General features: G+C 39.8%; 1 protein-coding gene across 4 annotated transcripts in view; it reads left to right on the forward strand.

Moving 5' to 3' along the window:
• UTRN (utrophin) overlaps positions 1–15,775 on the forward strand; it is a gene marked incomplete at its 3' end in the record, with an annotated part of 327,257 nt that overhangs the window by 37,326 nt on the left and 274,156 nt on the right. For all 4 annotated transcript variants that reach the window (XM_083496211.1, XM_083496214.1, XM_083496212.1 and 1 more), the window contains exon 3: positions 11,750–11,811. In XM_083496211.1, coding sequence (XP_083352337.1) covers positions 11,750–11,811 — 62 coding nt within the window. The remainder of the gene's footprint in view (positions 1–11,749; positions 11,812–15,775) is intronic.

The raw sequence follows: 15,775 nt of genomic DNA on the forward strand, positions 1-15,775 counted from the left end.
TGCGGCTCCAGAGCCGCATGCGGCTCTTTAAAGCCTTTGCTGCGGCTCCGGGGCGGAGGCGCGGGGCGGAGGCGAGGGGAGGGCGGGGGCGAGGGGAGGGCGTGAGGGGAGGGCGCGAGGGAAGGAGGCGAGGGGAGGGCGCGAGGGGCGGGCGCGAGGGGAGGGCGCGAGGGAAGGAGGCGAGGGGCGGGGTCGAGGGGAGGGCGCGAGGGGAGGGCGCGAGGGAAGGAGGCGAGGGGCGGGCGCGAGGGGAGGGCGCGAGGGGAGGGCGCGAGGGGAGGAGGAGGCGGAGGAGTTAGTTGCCTGAAGCCACTGTTCAAAACTGGTCACTGTTTTGAAGGGGAGTGAAGAACACACACTCAAAAAAAGGTAACTTGTTAATTTAATGTTTATTATGTTTACTGATTTGTGCTTTGTGACTGTTTGAGGTGGGGTTTTTTTCTTGGGAGGCTGGGCGGCGCGAAGAGAGGGAGGCTTGTGGTAGCGTCGGGGCTTGTCTCTAGCAAAGTAAGTCCTTGCTATTTGGTCACATGCGCAGCATTCTCCTTGTGGGGTTTAGGTGGCTTCGGAGCGCCAACACTTGCTTTGCCGGCTGCTTTCAAAAGCGTCGGAATCAGCTGTGCTGTTGCTGGGTAACCGGATCGTCCCAGCAGCCATCTTATCTGCCCATGTGGTCTTCTGAGGCGGCCGCCATCTTACTATAGGAAATTCCACGTGGGAGTTAGTTGCCTGAAGCCCCTTTTTAAACTTAAGCAGGGGGAAGTTTGGTGAATTGTTTTCCTTAACGTTATGCAACAGCTTATTGCTGGTCTTTGTCGTCCCGCCTTTGTAAGCAGGCTGCATTGAAAGGGGGCATATACACTGGTCACTGTTTTGAAGGGGAGTGAAGAACACACACTCAAAAAAAGGAAACTTGTTAATTTAATGTTTATTTATATGAGGAGGAGTAATTCTGAGGGGTCAAACAAAGAAATAATAAAAAGTGTCAAAAAAGGTATTTTTATAATGACGAATGCCTCATTATTATATATTATTTACATCAGGCACTGATTATGATTTATGGTACACTGGGGCCCTGATTAATTTTCTATGGCATTTTGGGGCATTGGTTATTGGGCATAGCAAGTTGTGGTCGCGTGGAATTTGTGCTTTGTGACCGTTTGAAGTGGGTTTTTTTTCTTGGGAGGCTGGGCGGCGCGAAGAGAGGGATTATTTTTATAATGACGAGGATGACATTGGGCCCTCATTATTAATTATTATTTACATCAGGCACTGATTATGATTTATGGTTCACTGGGGCCCTGGTTAATTTTCTTTGGCATTTTGTGGCATTGATTATGCAGTCACGGTCGCGTGGAATTCCACGTGGAGTTAGTTGCCTGAAGCCCCTTTTTAGTTGCTTGAAGCAGGGGAAAGTTTGGTGAATTGCTGCCAAGGAGTGTGGTGGAGTCTCCTTCTTTGGAGGTCTTTAAGCAGAGGCTTGACAACCATATCTCAGGAGTGCTCTGATGGTGTTTCCTGCTTGGCAGGGGGTTGGACTCGATGGCCCTTGTGGTCTCTTCCACATATGTATGTGAGCAGGTCTTCTCCAACATGAACTATATTAAAAGCAAACACCGATCACGCCTCACAGATGACAGCTTGCAAGCCTGTGTGAAAATGAAGGTGACGTCTTACAGCCCTGATGTGCAGACACTGAGCACTGAGGTTCAGGAGCAAAAGTCCCATTAACCTGGTTACCTGGTTGTAAATTAAATATTTTAATTAGCTATTAATTTGTCCTTTTTTTCTTGAGATTGACAGCTGACTGCACGATCCTGTATATATAGCATTAAGGCCAGAAACAATATATGCAGTGTTATATTTGTTTTAAATGTTGCAATGTTTTTGCGGCTCCCAGTTGTTGTTGTTTTTTCGGAAATGGGTCCAAGTGGCTCTTTTTGTCTTAAAGGTTGCAGACCCCTGCCTTAAGGAAAGGTGGGGGTTGGGTGGCTGACAGACGCTTTGGGGTATCTGAGGTGATGATAGACACCTCTTGGAGCAGGGGAAAATGTTTGTTGTGGTTGTTGCTGGTGAAGATTTCCACCAGAATTTCTCAATCTTTCCTCCAAACAGGACCTGTCCTTTTCTTGTTTATTTTTTGAATTTAGTGGGAAGGTTCTGCCTGTCTTCCTTGGGTGAAATGGTGGACAGGAGGAGATCAGAACTTTTCAAATCTGGGATTCATTATTAGACGACACTGATCGTTGTGCACAAATGATGAATGTTGGGTGCATGGGTGTCTGACATAACTAATATTTGGCTGTTGTGGTCCTGTGGTTTGCTACTATACATTGAAAAGTTAACACTTACTATGTATATGTCTAATGGATATAATTCCTTGCCACATGAAGGCATTTGTAAATCTGTGGGGGTTTTGGGGGGGGCAGGGAGAGAGAAACCACTATGCCTGAATATTTAGTCTAACTTTTAAGCACTAAAAAGCCGATAAATGTTTCTATCATGTGCCACACAATGTATTAGTTGATAGAAATTGTTAGGCTTACAATTGATATATTTAGAGAACTTCCATGTTGGCTCCCCTTCTCCACCAGTAATGGTCTGTTGTTGTTTTTTATCAATAAATTTTTTATTGGTTTTACAGCATTTTTTAAACAATACAAACAAATAAAAAGACAAACAGACATGTATAATTTCATAACCTTTTTTCCATAACCTTCTTTTCTCGGACTCCCCCATACCTCCCCTTTCTGCATCCCAATTTACAAAGTTATTTCAGCAGCTGCTAAGCAATTTTATCAAGTATGTGTCCTTTTAGTCCTTTCTTTAACTTAACCTTATGTCACTGTATCCCTTTTTCTCTCAACACCTCGGCATGGTCTGTTGATGCAGTTCTTCAATTAAGTAATTTGATGTTTTTGGAAACTTGCTTCTATACACATGGAAATTGGTTGAATAAAAACATGTCATTGACCTATGTTGCATCTGATGTGTCCAGATCAATATGGCAACAATTGTCTCTGTAACAAATACCTTTTGGTTAATACGTCAGATACTACTATATAGGATGCTAAATCCTTTGAAGTAGTCCCATTCAATGTAGTAACGTTAAATCTTGTTTTGTTGTGGTTTTGTTTCAGGATTAGAACTGTATATAAACCCAATTGATATTGTAAAGCAGGCTGCGTACACAACTTGGATAATAACATTGCACAAAAAATAGTTTTATTTCTTCATCTCTATGGCAACTCACCCTCAAAATGGTATTTAAAGTGTAGAATGTTTTTTAATACTGGAAAAAGTTCATTGGCTTAAAGTGATATATTTCTTCCCCTCCTTTTAAAAGTAGGTTCTTTATAGCTCTAAATTATTAAGCTACTCTTACTCCATATTGTGTTAATATCTGCTGAGCTACTCCTTCCAAATCCTTTATTTGTTACTTAAATCTGCCAAAAGATTAAATATTTGTATACAAGATTAAGTAGCAGTAGTCTTAAGAGTCCCTGCCAGAAGTATTTGGCGAAATTTGTTCTTTCCTCTGAAAACTCATACTGCAGTAAATAAGTCTTTAATGTAGCACAGATCTTGGTCTCATTGCATCAGAGTGACATGATGGTTTTATTCTGTTTGTTTTCAATCTTATTTTCCTACTGGATTTTTAAATATTATGAGAATTTTACTTGCAGACTATCCAGAGAATGTCTGTTACTGAAAGACATAAATAATGAAAATAAATGACTAAAGGCTTTTCTAGAATGTGTTGAAAATATTTTTACTTTTGGCTCTGTATGTAAGAGCTGGCAAGGGCTCTGTTAACTTGCAAGTTTAAACCGCTTGCTGATTATATATAAAATAAATACTATTTGCCCCACATTGTGTTTCAGTGTTTGCTTTTGTGTTTATATTTGCCCTAGGTTTACATATACAATAGTCTTGAAACAGTAGCCCTGGAATAAAATACAAAAAAGTTACAAGGTGGGTTTAAACCCCCCCCCCCAGTTCAACATATGGTTTGATAACTTTGTATTTTTTATGTTTGCAACATGAAAGCTCTAAAAATTGACATTGCAGGATAATTTGGCATGCATGTTCAGGGTGAAATTCTGTATTTCAGATTTGATTACTAACTGTGCCTGAACACCTGTTTAAGGGTGACAGTAAAGATGCAAATAGAATGTAATATCTTGGAATATTGGAATGAAAGTTGGTGAGCACATTCACTTTGTTTTGTAGAAAGCCCAGTTCAATTGCTACCACTCTTTTGCCAGGGAGGGTGACATATGTGCACAAGACCAATTGAACTGTGCTTTGCAAAGCAGAGTTAAGTAAGGCCTTTTGAGCATTTTAGTTGCAGTTTTAGATTTCCTTACCTGGTGGTGAATGCAGTAACCTGTTTCCTTACCTGTTTGTAATGCAGTAACCCTGACGACTGTGATGCATGATTCAAATTTGGTACCTATGTTCAGGACAGATAAAAATGCAGAATATCTCCCTTGAAATCTTGCTTGAACATGATTTCAGTTGCCCTCATGTGCAGTTTTTGGGCTGCTCAATAGTTGGTTCCTGTGGCAAACAGGATGCTGGACTAAGTAGGCTTTTGGGCTGATTCAGCAGGGCCCTGTTTGGTTTTAGTTCAGGACAACATGTTATATTTTCAAGTTCGTATCCCCTTTTACAGCCACCCCATCCCACAGCATACATGTTTTAAAAAGGGCTAGAAAGATGGAACAATATAATTGCAATGCAACATCTATCTTAAAGATTGTTTTCTCCCTGAAGTAGCAGGCTTGTACTGTGGAGGTATTCCTGAAGGGCTAGATGACAAGTGTGGCCATGAGTGCCTTTTACCACTTTGTCCTCTATGCCAACTGCATTTTTGTTGAAGAAACCAGAAATCAGACCTGACCTCCGTTATTTTATTCTCTGTTCACTTCCAGATTAGACAGTTGTGTACTGTGCACAATTGCGGGGTAGCCTTTTGAAGAGAGTATAGAAGAATCTGGGGTTTTAAAAGCTGTCTCAGTAAACTTATTTTGAAAGCTGATTTCTGCACACTATTTTTTAGAATGTTGTCACTGATATTTGCCTCCCCCACTCCCAGTTCCAGCTTGCAATCCACCTTGGATATTTTACATGCAATAGATATAAATCCTGATAACAAATAAAGGTTGCCACAGTTATTAGATGATTACAGACTATGTAACATGGTTGAGAAATTGAGAGGTAAGCAGGAAGGAAAGTGGTTAACTGAAAGTTAATGGGAAAATTAGCTGAATTATTATTACATAATAAATGTCTGTTAGGCTGGCAGTAGTTAGGATTAAAGATAGCAAGAGAATGGTTTGAACCTTTCAATATACAAGAGACAACCTCATTTGGAAACAGGAACCTTTCCTGGCCAGATTCATGGCAGCCAGCCCACAGTGGGGTTTTATTTTTTGAACTGGATTCAGAATTGTTTTGTAGCACAGGTTTGCTGCAAAAATCTTTCATCACAATGGGATTAAAATGCCTATGGAATGTAAACGGGTAACTATGTTAAAGGTAACGGTGGACAAGATACAGTTCAGCTAGCTTGCTTTTCAAGTAGTTCTAGCTACTTGTATAATACAAATGCTTTGACTGCAGGCCTCCCCCCCACTTATTCAATGAGCGCAACTTAACTCCCCATGTTTTTGTAAGGTTATGCTGATATTCATCTTATGTTCTTTCTTTCAGCCACTTTAAAAGCTTGAGGTGTAATAATGGCCAACATGACATGAATAGAAGGCACATAGTTATGTGGCTATCTGATTATAGGCATTACTGAGGCTTTGGGGCTCTTATTTGTTCAGTCCTTTTGGCAAGTTATTTCCCCTATTGAATTGTGCATACTGTGGGTTTCTAGATAAACTGCTTGCACAGAAAAGGTGGTAATCGGAGAAACCCAGTCCTTTTGTTAAACTCTTTTTAAGCAGAAGAGCTGTATGTTCCTACTCAGTCTCTCCAGGAGGCTGCTGCTTGTCACTTCACTGCTACTTTGCAGATTTTCCCCACCCATTTCTTTCTTACTGCACTTAAATGCTGTTTGTTTTTGTGCATGAGTGGCATTCTGCAAAATGCCTATGGCCCACTCCTTGTTTGAAGGAACTGGCACGTGTCTGGAAGTCATTTTTGTCTGATACAAGGAGTAGCCACAATCACTGGACAGAAGTTGTGTGCGCAGAACGCTAAGAGTGTGCCAAGCATTTTCTCCTTAGCTGAACCTCAGAGCTGCTTTTTAAAGTTATTGAATAAATAAGTACATATAATTATGATATATCGTACCACAACCTTTGGTAATCATTGATATCAAGTGTAGGGGGCGTGGGTTTGTCCTGTTCAAATCTGAAAGGCCTTTTGATGCAAGCAGCATCTTGAGATAAGGGATTTCTGTGGTGCAACTGACATGCCTCTGGATTTGGGATTGGCTGATAAGTGGAGTATGCACTTTAGTGCAAGCTGAACATTTTGTACATGCGTGCACACACACACACAAAAGAGTATTTGGCAAAATTATATCTGAATTGGGTATAATTTTCATAGCTCTTCCAAAAATAGGATACGAGAACATTTGCAGATGCTTTTAACTACTGCTGTATAAATAGCATTTAAAAAATTTAACTATGAAAGATACTACTGCCTGGGAGTATGCTGTTGCCCTTGCAACACCAGATGAAGAAGTCCCTTTCCAGAGAGAATTTACCAGCTGGCACAGGGCTAGGGCTCAGCAGCATTTTCTGATATTTTGAATCATTAAGAGTTTGCACTGAATTGTATTGTTTGATTAATTTGTGCCTTCTTTTATATACTCTTGTTCTTTTGATATGATCACAATTACCGTAATGTTAATTTTAAATGTTACTAGGGTGAGCTGCTTTGAGTTCAACATTATTGTTGGAAAAGCAGAATACAAATATTAAAATACTAAGTGAAATCAAATGGTGGTGTGTGTTTTTTGGCTTTTTAAATGGTTAAAGTTGTATGCTCTGCTCTGTGAGAAATTTAAAAAATGTATTTCATGCTTTAAAAAAAGCATGTGACATGAATTAAGCTGATTTGTGAGCCAGCATAAGAGAGCTAGAAACTCATTTAGCTTTGATTCCTATCTTTGACAGTACAGTAAATTCTGCATCTGGCCTTTAAAGGGATTTAAAATGGGATTAGGCTATCAGCAATGATAGGTATATGAAACCTCCCTGTTCAGAGGCCACCGAGTTCAGCTGCTGTATGGGGGCTCCTTGCTTGAATGTCCTGCTTGTGGTTGTCCCAGAGGCATCTTGTGGTTATTTTGCAGAGTAAGATGTTGGCCTGGATGACTCTGTCACTGATCTAGCAATGATGAATGCTCTAATTTAAAAAGGGTTTTGGATATACCTCTATGTCTCTATATTTAATATGGTTCAATATAATAATTGTATGTATGTATGTATGTATGTATGTATGTATGTATGTATTATACCCCTCCCATCGGTTACAGGCTGAACAAAATCCCACAAACAGTTGAGTGATGTTCATTCAGGTTTCCTATAATTCTCCCTGAGCACATAATGCAATACAGAGGTTGGAATGTGTGTATCCAGTTTGAATGATGTGCTCATGAAATATCTCATTGAAATCCGGACGTGCTTAGACTGTCTAGGATCATCTTCTCTCCAAAGAAACGTTCTCTCCCATCAGTGGATTTTACTAGATAATCTATCTATCTGTTATTAAATCAGTTGCCCTACTTAACTAGAGTAGGACCTGCTTAAACAAAAGGTTTTTAATGCTTTACCACTTTCAGATTCAGCATTGTTTTCACTGGATAAACATGTGTTACAATGCACTACCAAAAAAAAAAAAAAAAAAAAAAAAAAGTTGGATCCAAAGGAGAGGGAAAAGGATATGAGCAGTGTTCTTCAAACACTTGCACAACACTGTTCTAGCAGGACACAATGCTTTGTGGTACGGGTGTGCTTTCGTAAGTAGAACATCCACTTTTGTATTTACCTGCACTTTTCTCATATAGTGCTTTGTACTAAGTGTACAGCAGCCCTTCAATGAGCTGAAGCCATCTTCCGTGGAAATGCATCTTCAGCGATAGCTTCAGTAGGCAGAGCAGAATATATGATTCCCCCAAACCATGATAGTTAATCAAGCAGGGAACTCAGCACAGAGGTTAGTTGGCTCAGTTGACAGCTAATCCATTGAGGTTAATGGAAGATTAATTAGAAAAAGGGGCCTGCAATAATCTGTTGATATATTGTTCAAATGTCAAAAAGTAACATACCACAGCAATACAGGGCAGGAGAGTAAGAGAGGTGCTTGTCATAAGATGTTCCTTTTCAACCTCCTCTTGCTGGCTGCTATGTTTGTGTGTAGCATAGAACCTACTTGAAAACAAACAAAATCTGGTGAGCGCAATCACACATTCTTCCTTTTTAGTATTCCTCCTTTGTCATATTTGTACAAAAAGGAACCTTAAGCTGTGTATTCATTACAGGGGGAAATATGAATGGAGGTCAGAATTTGCATGTTTGCTTTCAGTTGAATTCTTATATATGTAGAATGGGGTCTAATTCAGGTTTGGGGCATTTGTGTTACGAATGTCCTGCAGGCTTTGTTTTGCTTTTACTTGCCTTTTGGAGACTGGCAGAGGAGGGACAGAAAGCTCAGTCCTTCCTCTGGTACTCCACTTGATTTCTGTGTTTGACGCAGAACACTTCACACAAACCCTGTATCAGTTCACTAACGTGCCTGAATACTATTCTTTAACACTTATGGCTACTGGGAGAGTGCTTAAATATAACGTTGTAAATATACTTTGTGAAGATATAATGACTTTCTGATTCAGCTGTTTTTCACCTTAAGTACGGTAAGCAAGGCAATGAAAGCTATTGACTTAAACCAGTGGTCTCCAAACTTTTTCCAGAGGGCCAGATTTGATGAAGTGAAGTAGAAAGGCAAGATATACATGTTTTAGTAAACAACAAATATATTTTTTCTTGTTCCATTCTCATGCTCCCGCTGGAAGACCTATGAATAAGTTTGAGGTACCCACAGTAGTACAAATCCCCAAAGGCAGGCAAGTGCAAGTTTGTAATTTTGCTACATTCCTGGTGCCTCATTGAAAACCCACAGGCTAATTCCTCCTTTTATTTCTAAATTCCTTAGTGTAAAAATTTCATTTTCAGCAATTAAAAGAAAGGACAGTTTTAAGAACTAGTTAAAAAGAATGCTGACCTTTTTGTGACTTTGTGTAATGGGTGATGTCAAAAGCAGTTTAAACATCTGAAACTTTTCCAGCACATATTCTTTTGCAAGAAATGTTGCTTTGCCTTATTCTCTGAAGCGTTAGCATAGACATTTGTTTAGTAAAAGGAGGAGCTTTAGGGATATATGAATATTGTGTCAAAGCAAAGGAGAAATTGCAACCTGGCAAATGGTGACAGAAGCCAGAGTGCACGGAAATGCCGTTTACCTTCCTGCTGCAGCGGTACCTATTTATCTACTTGCATTGGTGTGCTTCGAACCACTAGGTTGGCAGAAGCTCGGACAGATCGAAAGGAACTTACCGTATTTTTTGCACCATAACACTCACTTTTTTCCTCCTAGAAAGTAAGGGGAAATGTCTGTGTGTGTTATGGAGCGAATGCCTACAGGTGGCGGAGGGGATCTGCTGCAGTCCTGAGCAGAGGATCCATGGTTCCCCTTCCTTCCCTCCTCCGTGGCTCGCTTTGAAACAGCAAAGCGGGAGAAGAGCCGCTGAGTGGGGAGGAGAGAGGGACAGAGAGCCTGCTTGCTTTAAAGGAGCAAAGCAGGAGAAGAGAGGAGCCGCTTACACGAGTGTAAGCGGCCCCTGTCCGGTTGGCTCCTTTAAGGCAAGCAGGCTCTCTGTCCCTCTCTCCTCCCCACTCAGCTCGCTAAATAGCATTATTAGCAGCATCCTTCTCCACACACCCACGCGTGCTCCTTGTCCCTTGAGTGCTTTTCCCATCCCTCCCCACTTAAAACGTGGTTACAAAGCACGGATGCACATGGATCCTCAAGATTTTTGCATTGGGCTACTCCAAACTCACTGTCAGATCACATGTCTGTGGCCACAGCATGAACGACAATAATCATACATCCACTGTGTGGTTTAGAATATTTTTTTTCTTGTTTTCCTCCTCTAAAAACTATGTGCGTGTTATGGTCTGGTGCATGTTATAGAGCGAAAAATACGGGTACTCTAGTCGCACGGATTCAAACTGTTGAACTTCTGATCAGCAAGCCCAAGAGGCTCAGTGGTTTAGACCATCGTGCCATCTGCTCTGCTCCCAATAAACAGCTAATTAGAGCTTACCACACCTTCCCCTCTGACTCAGTCTCAGGAGAAGGAAAATGTAAATAGAATGAGATAAGTGCTGCTTGCAGAGAAAAAGACCACATTCCCAGGGCACATTCCTCTGATTCCTAGTTGGTATCTGAATTTACTGGGAGTTGATCAGCACAGAAATGATGCATACAGTGGAGCCATTCATGACTTGATAGATGTTTATAATGTCAACCACCCTATTTATATAAAGTAAGGAAGGCTGTATTTTTTAACCTTTCCTTGTATAGAACTCCGTTTTGACAGCTGCCCTTTTCTGTATTCTTTCATAACTTCTTTGAGATGGAGTAAGCAAAAACGTGTGCAGTATTCCAAAAGGAGCCGCTAACCAGGGTGCATTTGTTATCCAGCTCTTGAATCTGGTTGTAAATAATAATTTAGAAAACATAACAGTTTGCATTAAGTCAGATTACTGTAGGTGCTAGCATAACACTGATTCATGATGATGATGATTATTTTTTTACACAGAGTGAACACATACTTGTGTAGACTGATCCTACTATAGTTATTACTTGCAGGTACACTGGCCCAATATTGCTGCTTTTCAGTAATTATGTAGGCTGGAGAAACCGTAAGCTTTCCTTTATAACTTCTTGAGAGAGGACTTTGAGAGTTCCTTTTTGAAAAATACCTGAAACCTGGTTTCTAGAAGAAAGAACAGACTAAATCTGTCAGCAACAATTACATTTTCTGGATTTTACTAATAAGTTTATAAGGCCCATAGCAGTTTGGGACCAGTTTACTTGAAGAACTGCTTTCATCTGCAGAACTGGGACTTTTCCAAGTGCTGCATGAAGATGGTTGTACAGTTGCAAGTAAATCCATCTTTGAATGTGGCAGCACCTAGTCTCAGGAATGCCCTGGCTATTAATATTAGGCAGGCCTCCTTATTGTTGTGCTTTCAATACCTGCTAAAACCTTTTTGCTTAAGCAAGTTAATCCAGACATGTAGTTTCAATATGTGTATGTATATGTTTTTATAAACTATTGTTTTTATCTATTTTTGATTATTTTATTATGTCAACTGTTTTTAATGTCTGTTTTTGTTGCCATTTGTTTTTAACAAATAGTAAAACACTTTGGATTTTTTCCCATTAAGTCATATAAAAACCTGCTAAATTAAACTAAGTTAATGAAGAAGTATGGTGCTTGTTCAGGTTTATCTCTATATTCATCTCTCTAGAATTTTGATAGATGATTCTTTGCCCTGAAAATCATTTCTAAGAGGTCCTCTCAACCCTTTGCTTCCAAGTGAGACTGGAATCAGTTTTTTTCTTAATTGAGGGCAGTTCCTCAAAATAATAATGATTGATGAGTGACATTTAGCAAGTCTAAGAAATATATTTTAATGTCTTTTATTTCCTTAATTTCTAGATGAGCACAATGACGTACAAAAGAAAACCTTCACAAAATGGATAAATGCTCGCTTTTCTAAGGTAAGGGTGGCTTAAAACCTGCTAAGTATAAACATAACCTTTACCCTAGCCTTTGACAGCCAAGATGTGCATTTTCAAGAACCACCATTTCCCTGTGACTTATTTCTTCTTCTTCTGTGTTTTTAACACTGAATTTTAAATTGTTGTAGCCTACCCTGGGACTTGTTGGGTGAAGGGCAGATAATACATTTACTACTACTACTACTACTAGTGTTATATTGAGTTACAATGCATAGTCTTTTCAGATCATCCCTAACAAGCTAAACAATTACATCCACAGAGTGATTTGTAATGTTATAAAGATTGTGTGCCACTCCCAATCTCTGTGGAGTGGTGGCCAGTTTCCAGGGGTTTCCAGACGGTTACCCAGGATTGTGTTTCCATTGGGAATCAAGGCACAGCCAAGACGGTGATGTCTTTAAGAAATATGGTTTATTTTACACATATTTACACCGAAAGCTTTCAATGGAGGGAGTGCAGAGTTTAGAGCTTTCACATCTCAAGGGGGGCATGTTCTCCACAGCAGTACAGCACTGGATTCCAAGATGTCTCTGTCTCAGCCTGCCTTCAGCCAGCACGACAAGATGGTCTTGACCTTCAGCTCTCACATGAAGTCCTACTTTTCTCCTGCTTCTCCTTCCCAGAAAACTCCTTGCCAAGCAGCTTCTCCTCCTTTCCACACTATTCTATGCCTAGCTTTAAAAGGTGACAATTTACCTTTGTGACACAGTGCCCCCATTGCCTTGGCAACCTCCCCCTCTATTTCCTGTGGAGTCTTTTGTCTTGTAGACAGGTTAATGGTGGGGCAATCATCTCCCTTTGCCCCTCTGTCTGGCTGGTAGAAAAACAAGCTCCGCCTGTCAGTTCTGATTAAACCCAGCACCCAGGATTCTATAGGAGGAAATCTGGCACCAAGGGATCTGGGACATCTCTGTTCCCCCACTAACCAGTCTTCCCCAACCTGGTGCCCTCCAAATGCTTAGGACTACAATTCCCATCAACTTCCTCCAAGCTAGCACATCTATAGTTTGAAGCACCAGGGCACCAGGTTGGAGAAGTCTGCCTTATGGTTCTGTTTCTTGCATTCCCACTGTGAAGAGGCATTGTACAACAACAGCAGCAGAATTGTCGAGCTAATATCCTTTCAAAAACAAAACAAAAACAAATTGTGACGCATGATTAAATTCGTTCATATGCCAGGAGTCATAGTTCTGTCCATAGCAGTATCCGGAGAATTTGATGTTGTCATATTATAATTAGATTCTGCTTGCAATATCCTGAATGCATTAAAATGGATTTTGAAGATTGCCTTTCTGTATGCTCTGTCACAATTCGACTTTATGAAAACGTTCAGTGAACTTGCGTTCTGATCAAGTACAACTGCCAATTTCTGAGCATTATAAGCTGCTGAAGAATTGTAGAGTTATTCTAGAACAGTCCAAAGAGCTCACTTTTTAGCTTTCTTGTTTGACTGTTTCCTGCTTCACAAAATTATATTGGGTTATATTTTAGAATTGTATTTCCTAACAGGGAAGAGAGGCAGGAAAGCAAATAGGCATTTTAATCAGCTGATTGGTGGCTTCTTTCGAAAGCCATTTGCTGCAGAACTACTTCCTGCAAATGGAGCATCTGTGTCTACAAAGGAAACACGCTCCATTAGCAGCAAGCAGTTTTAATTCTGATTGCTTCCTGCTGCAAATAGAGTTTCCTCTCCTGCAGCGATTTGATTGATTGATAATAAAGTGGCATAGAAATATAATCATTCAAATGAATCGCAAAGTGGCTTACAAACAATAACAATAGCATAATACAGGGGTCAGCAACCTTTTTCAGCCATGGGTCAGTCCACCATCCCTCAGACCATGTGGTGGGCTGGACTATACTGTATTTTGAAAAAACCATTTGAATGAATTCCTACAAATAATGCCCCACAAATAATCCAGAGATCCATTTTAAATGAAAGCACACATTCTACTCATGTAAAAACACCAAGAAGGCCCCCACAAATAACCCAGAGATGCATTTTAAATAAAAGGACACATTCTACTCATGTAAAAACACGCTGATTCCTGGACTGTCTGCAGGCTGGATAGAGTAGGTGATTGGGCTGGATCCGGACCATGGACCTTAGGTTGCCTACCCCTGGCATAATAGAACATCATAAACAGAGCACAAATAATATAGACCATGGACCTTAGGTTGCCTACCCCTGGCATAATAGAACATCATAAACAGAGCACAAATAATATAGAACAATTAAAAAAATCACCAGGAAAACAATAATCAACAAAACAACTGTAATATTTTTGTGGCATAAAATTTAATATCTGGAAGTCAGCACTGGGATCATTAGGATATTGTTGATAGAGAAGTACTAATAAGTAAGTGTGTGTGTGTGTGTATGTGTAGTGATGATGATTTATGTCACTTTTATAAAATTATAGATGTGAACCATGAGAATTTTATTAAAACATTATAATTTAGTTACTGGATGCTTTAATTGCTTTTTAATGTTAATTGTGCATTCATTGTTCTGCTTCTGAATGTATACATTAAAGGAAAATAGGATTATGTTGTAATTTTTATATAAAACAAAGTAATCAGGGAAATTGCTGACATCTGTAGCAGTTTTATAGACATCATAATAGCATAATCTACTTCACAAGTCACTTGGACTTCAATTGTGTGTATATTTCAATAGTTTTTGTGCATTGTACAATACCTGCTTCTTTGTATCATGGGCTACATTGAAAGTTGCTTTGGTAGGTTTGCTGCTGTTACATTTTTTATAGGGAGAAAATTGATTGTAGGTTTGTTCTCATAAAAATCAGGCACTTGTTGAGCTAAGTAATCAAGTTATAACTGTTTTGGTGCAGCAGACAAAACCATCCTGCCATAAAGAACAGAAGAAGAGACAAAGATAATAATTTGCAGTTCAGTGGACCACATCTGTACGATAACTACTTTATATATATTCAAAATGTTCAGTAATGACTGTTCAGTGCTGTGGCCAGAATCAATGAAAGCATACTTCAGTAATGTTTAATGTGCCATCAAATGCCTAGGCAGTGTTTCTCAAACTAGGGTCAGCAGCTGTTGTTGGACTACAACTCCCATCATCCCTAGCTAGTAGGATCAGTGGCCAGGGATGATGAGACCTATAGTCTAACAGGAGCTGGGTACCCAAATTTGAGAAACACTTGTTTAAAGTGTATTTTGACTGCAGAGTTATTAAAAAAATTGAGGCATAGTACATTGTATTTTGCATCTGCTTCTCCTTCATGGCTTTGCAAGTCTTTCTCTCTCTCTCCCCCCACCCCCTTTAAATGTGAGATCAGTTTAAAAGAGGAATGTGGACTAATTTAACTTATATAATTATATAGAAGTGATTCAGCAAAGCAAATGCCTACAAAGGAATTACATATACTTTCTAGCATCAATACAAATAGAAAAAGCACAAGTTCTCTTTTATTACATAAATATATTTCTGAATAAAGTTGGTGCTCTAAATATAGATACTGGAAAAAATATGCTCAGTTTCATTTGCTGAAATTCTTCCGACCCTGCAGAGTGACCTTTCTGCTTTGTGAATGGTTCCCACATCAAATTCCCATGACTTGGGGGCATGATATGGAAAAATCTTGGCCCAAATACGAAAGTAAATAATACTTATTATGCAAGATGAACCAGAAATTTGTTTTCTGTCCCTATACTAAGACTGTTTCTGGAACTTGCTGCTAAATTAGTGTTACATAGAAACTTGCAAGCTTGTTTCTCTGTGGAAGAAAAATCATATAACAATATGTGGAATGGGAGAAGTGAGAAGGAATACCTACAGCACAGAACTGCTGAAATAAGCCAATGCTTCCCATCTCCCCCCCCCCATGTGCCCCCTAGTAAGCTCAGCTTTAAGGAGCTGGATGTCCTTTGATGTATCTTGCCTTCCACTCCCACTTGCCCTGCC

Source organism: Podarcis liolepis (genome assembly GCF_965112155.1).
Source record: "Podarcis liolepis genome assembly, chromosome: 3".
Taxonomy (NCBI): Eukaryota; Metazoa; Chordata; class Lepidosauria; order Squamata; family Lacertidae; genus Podarcis; species Podarcis liolepis.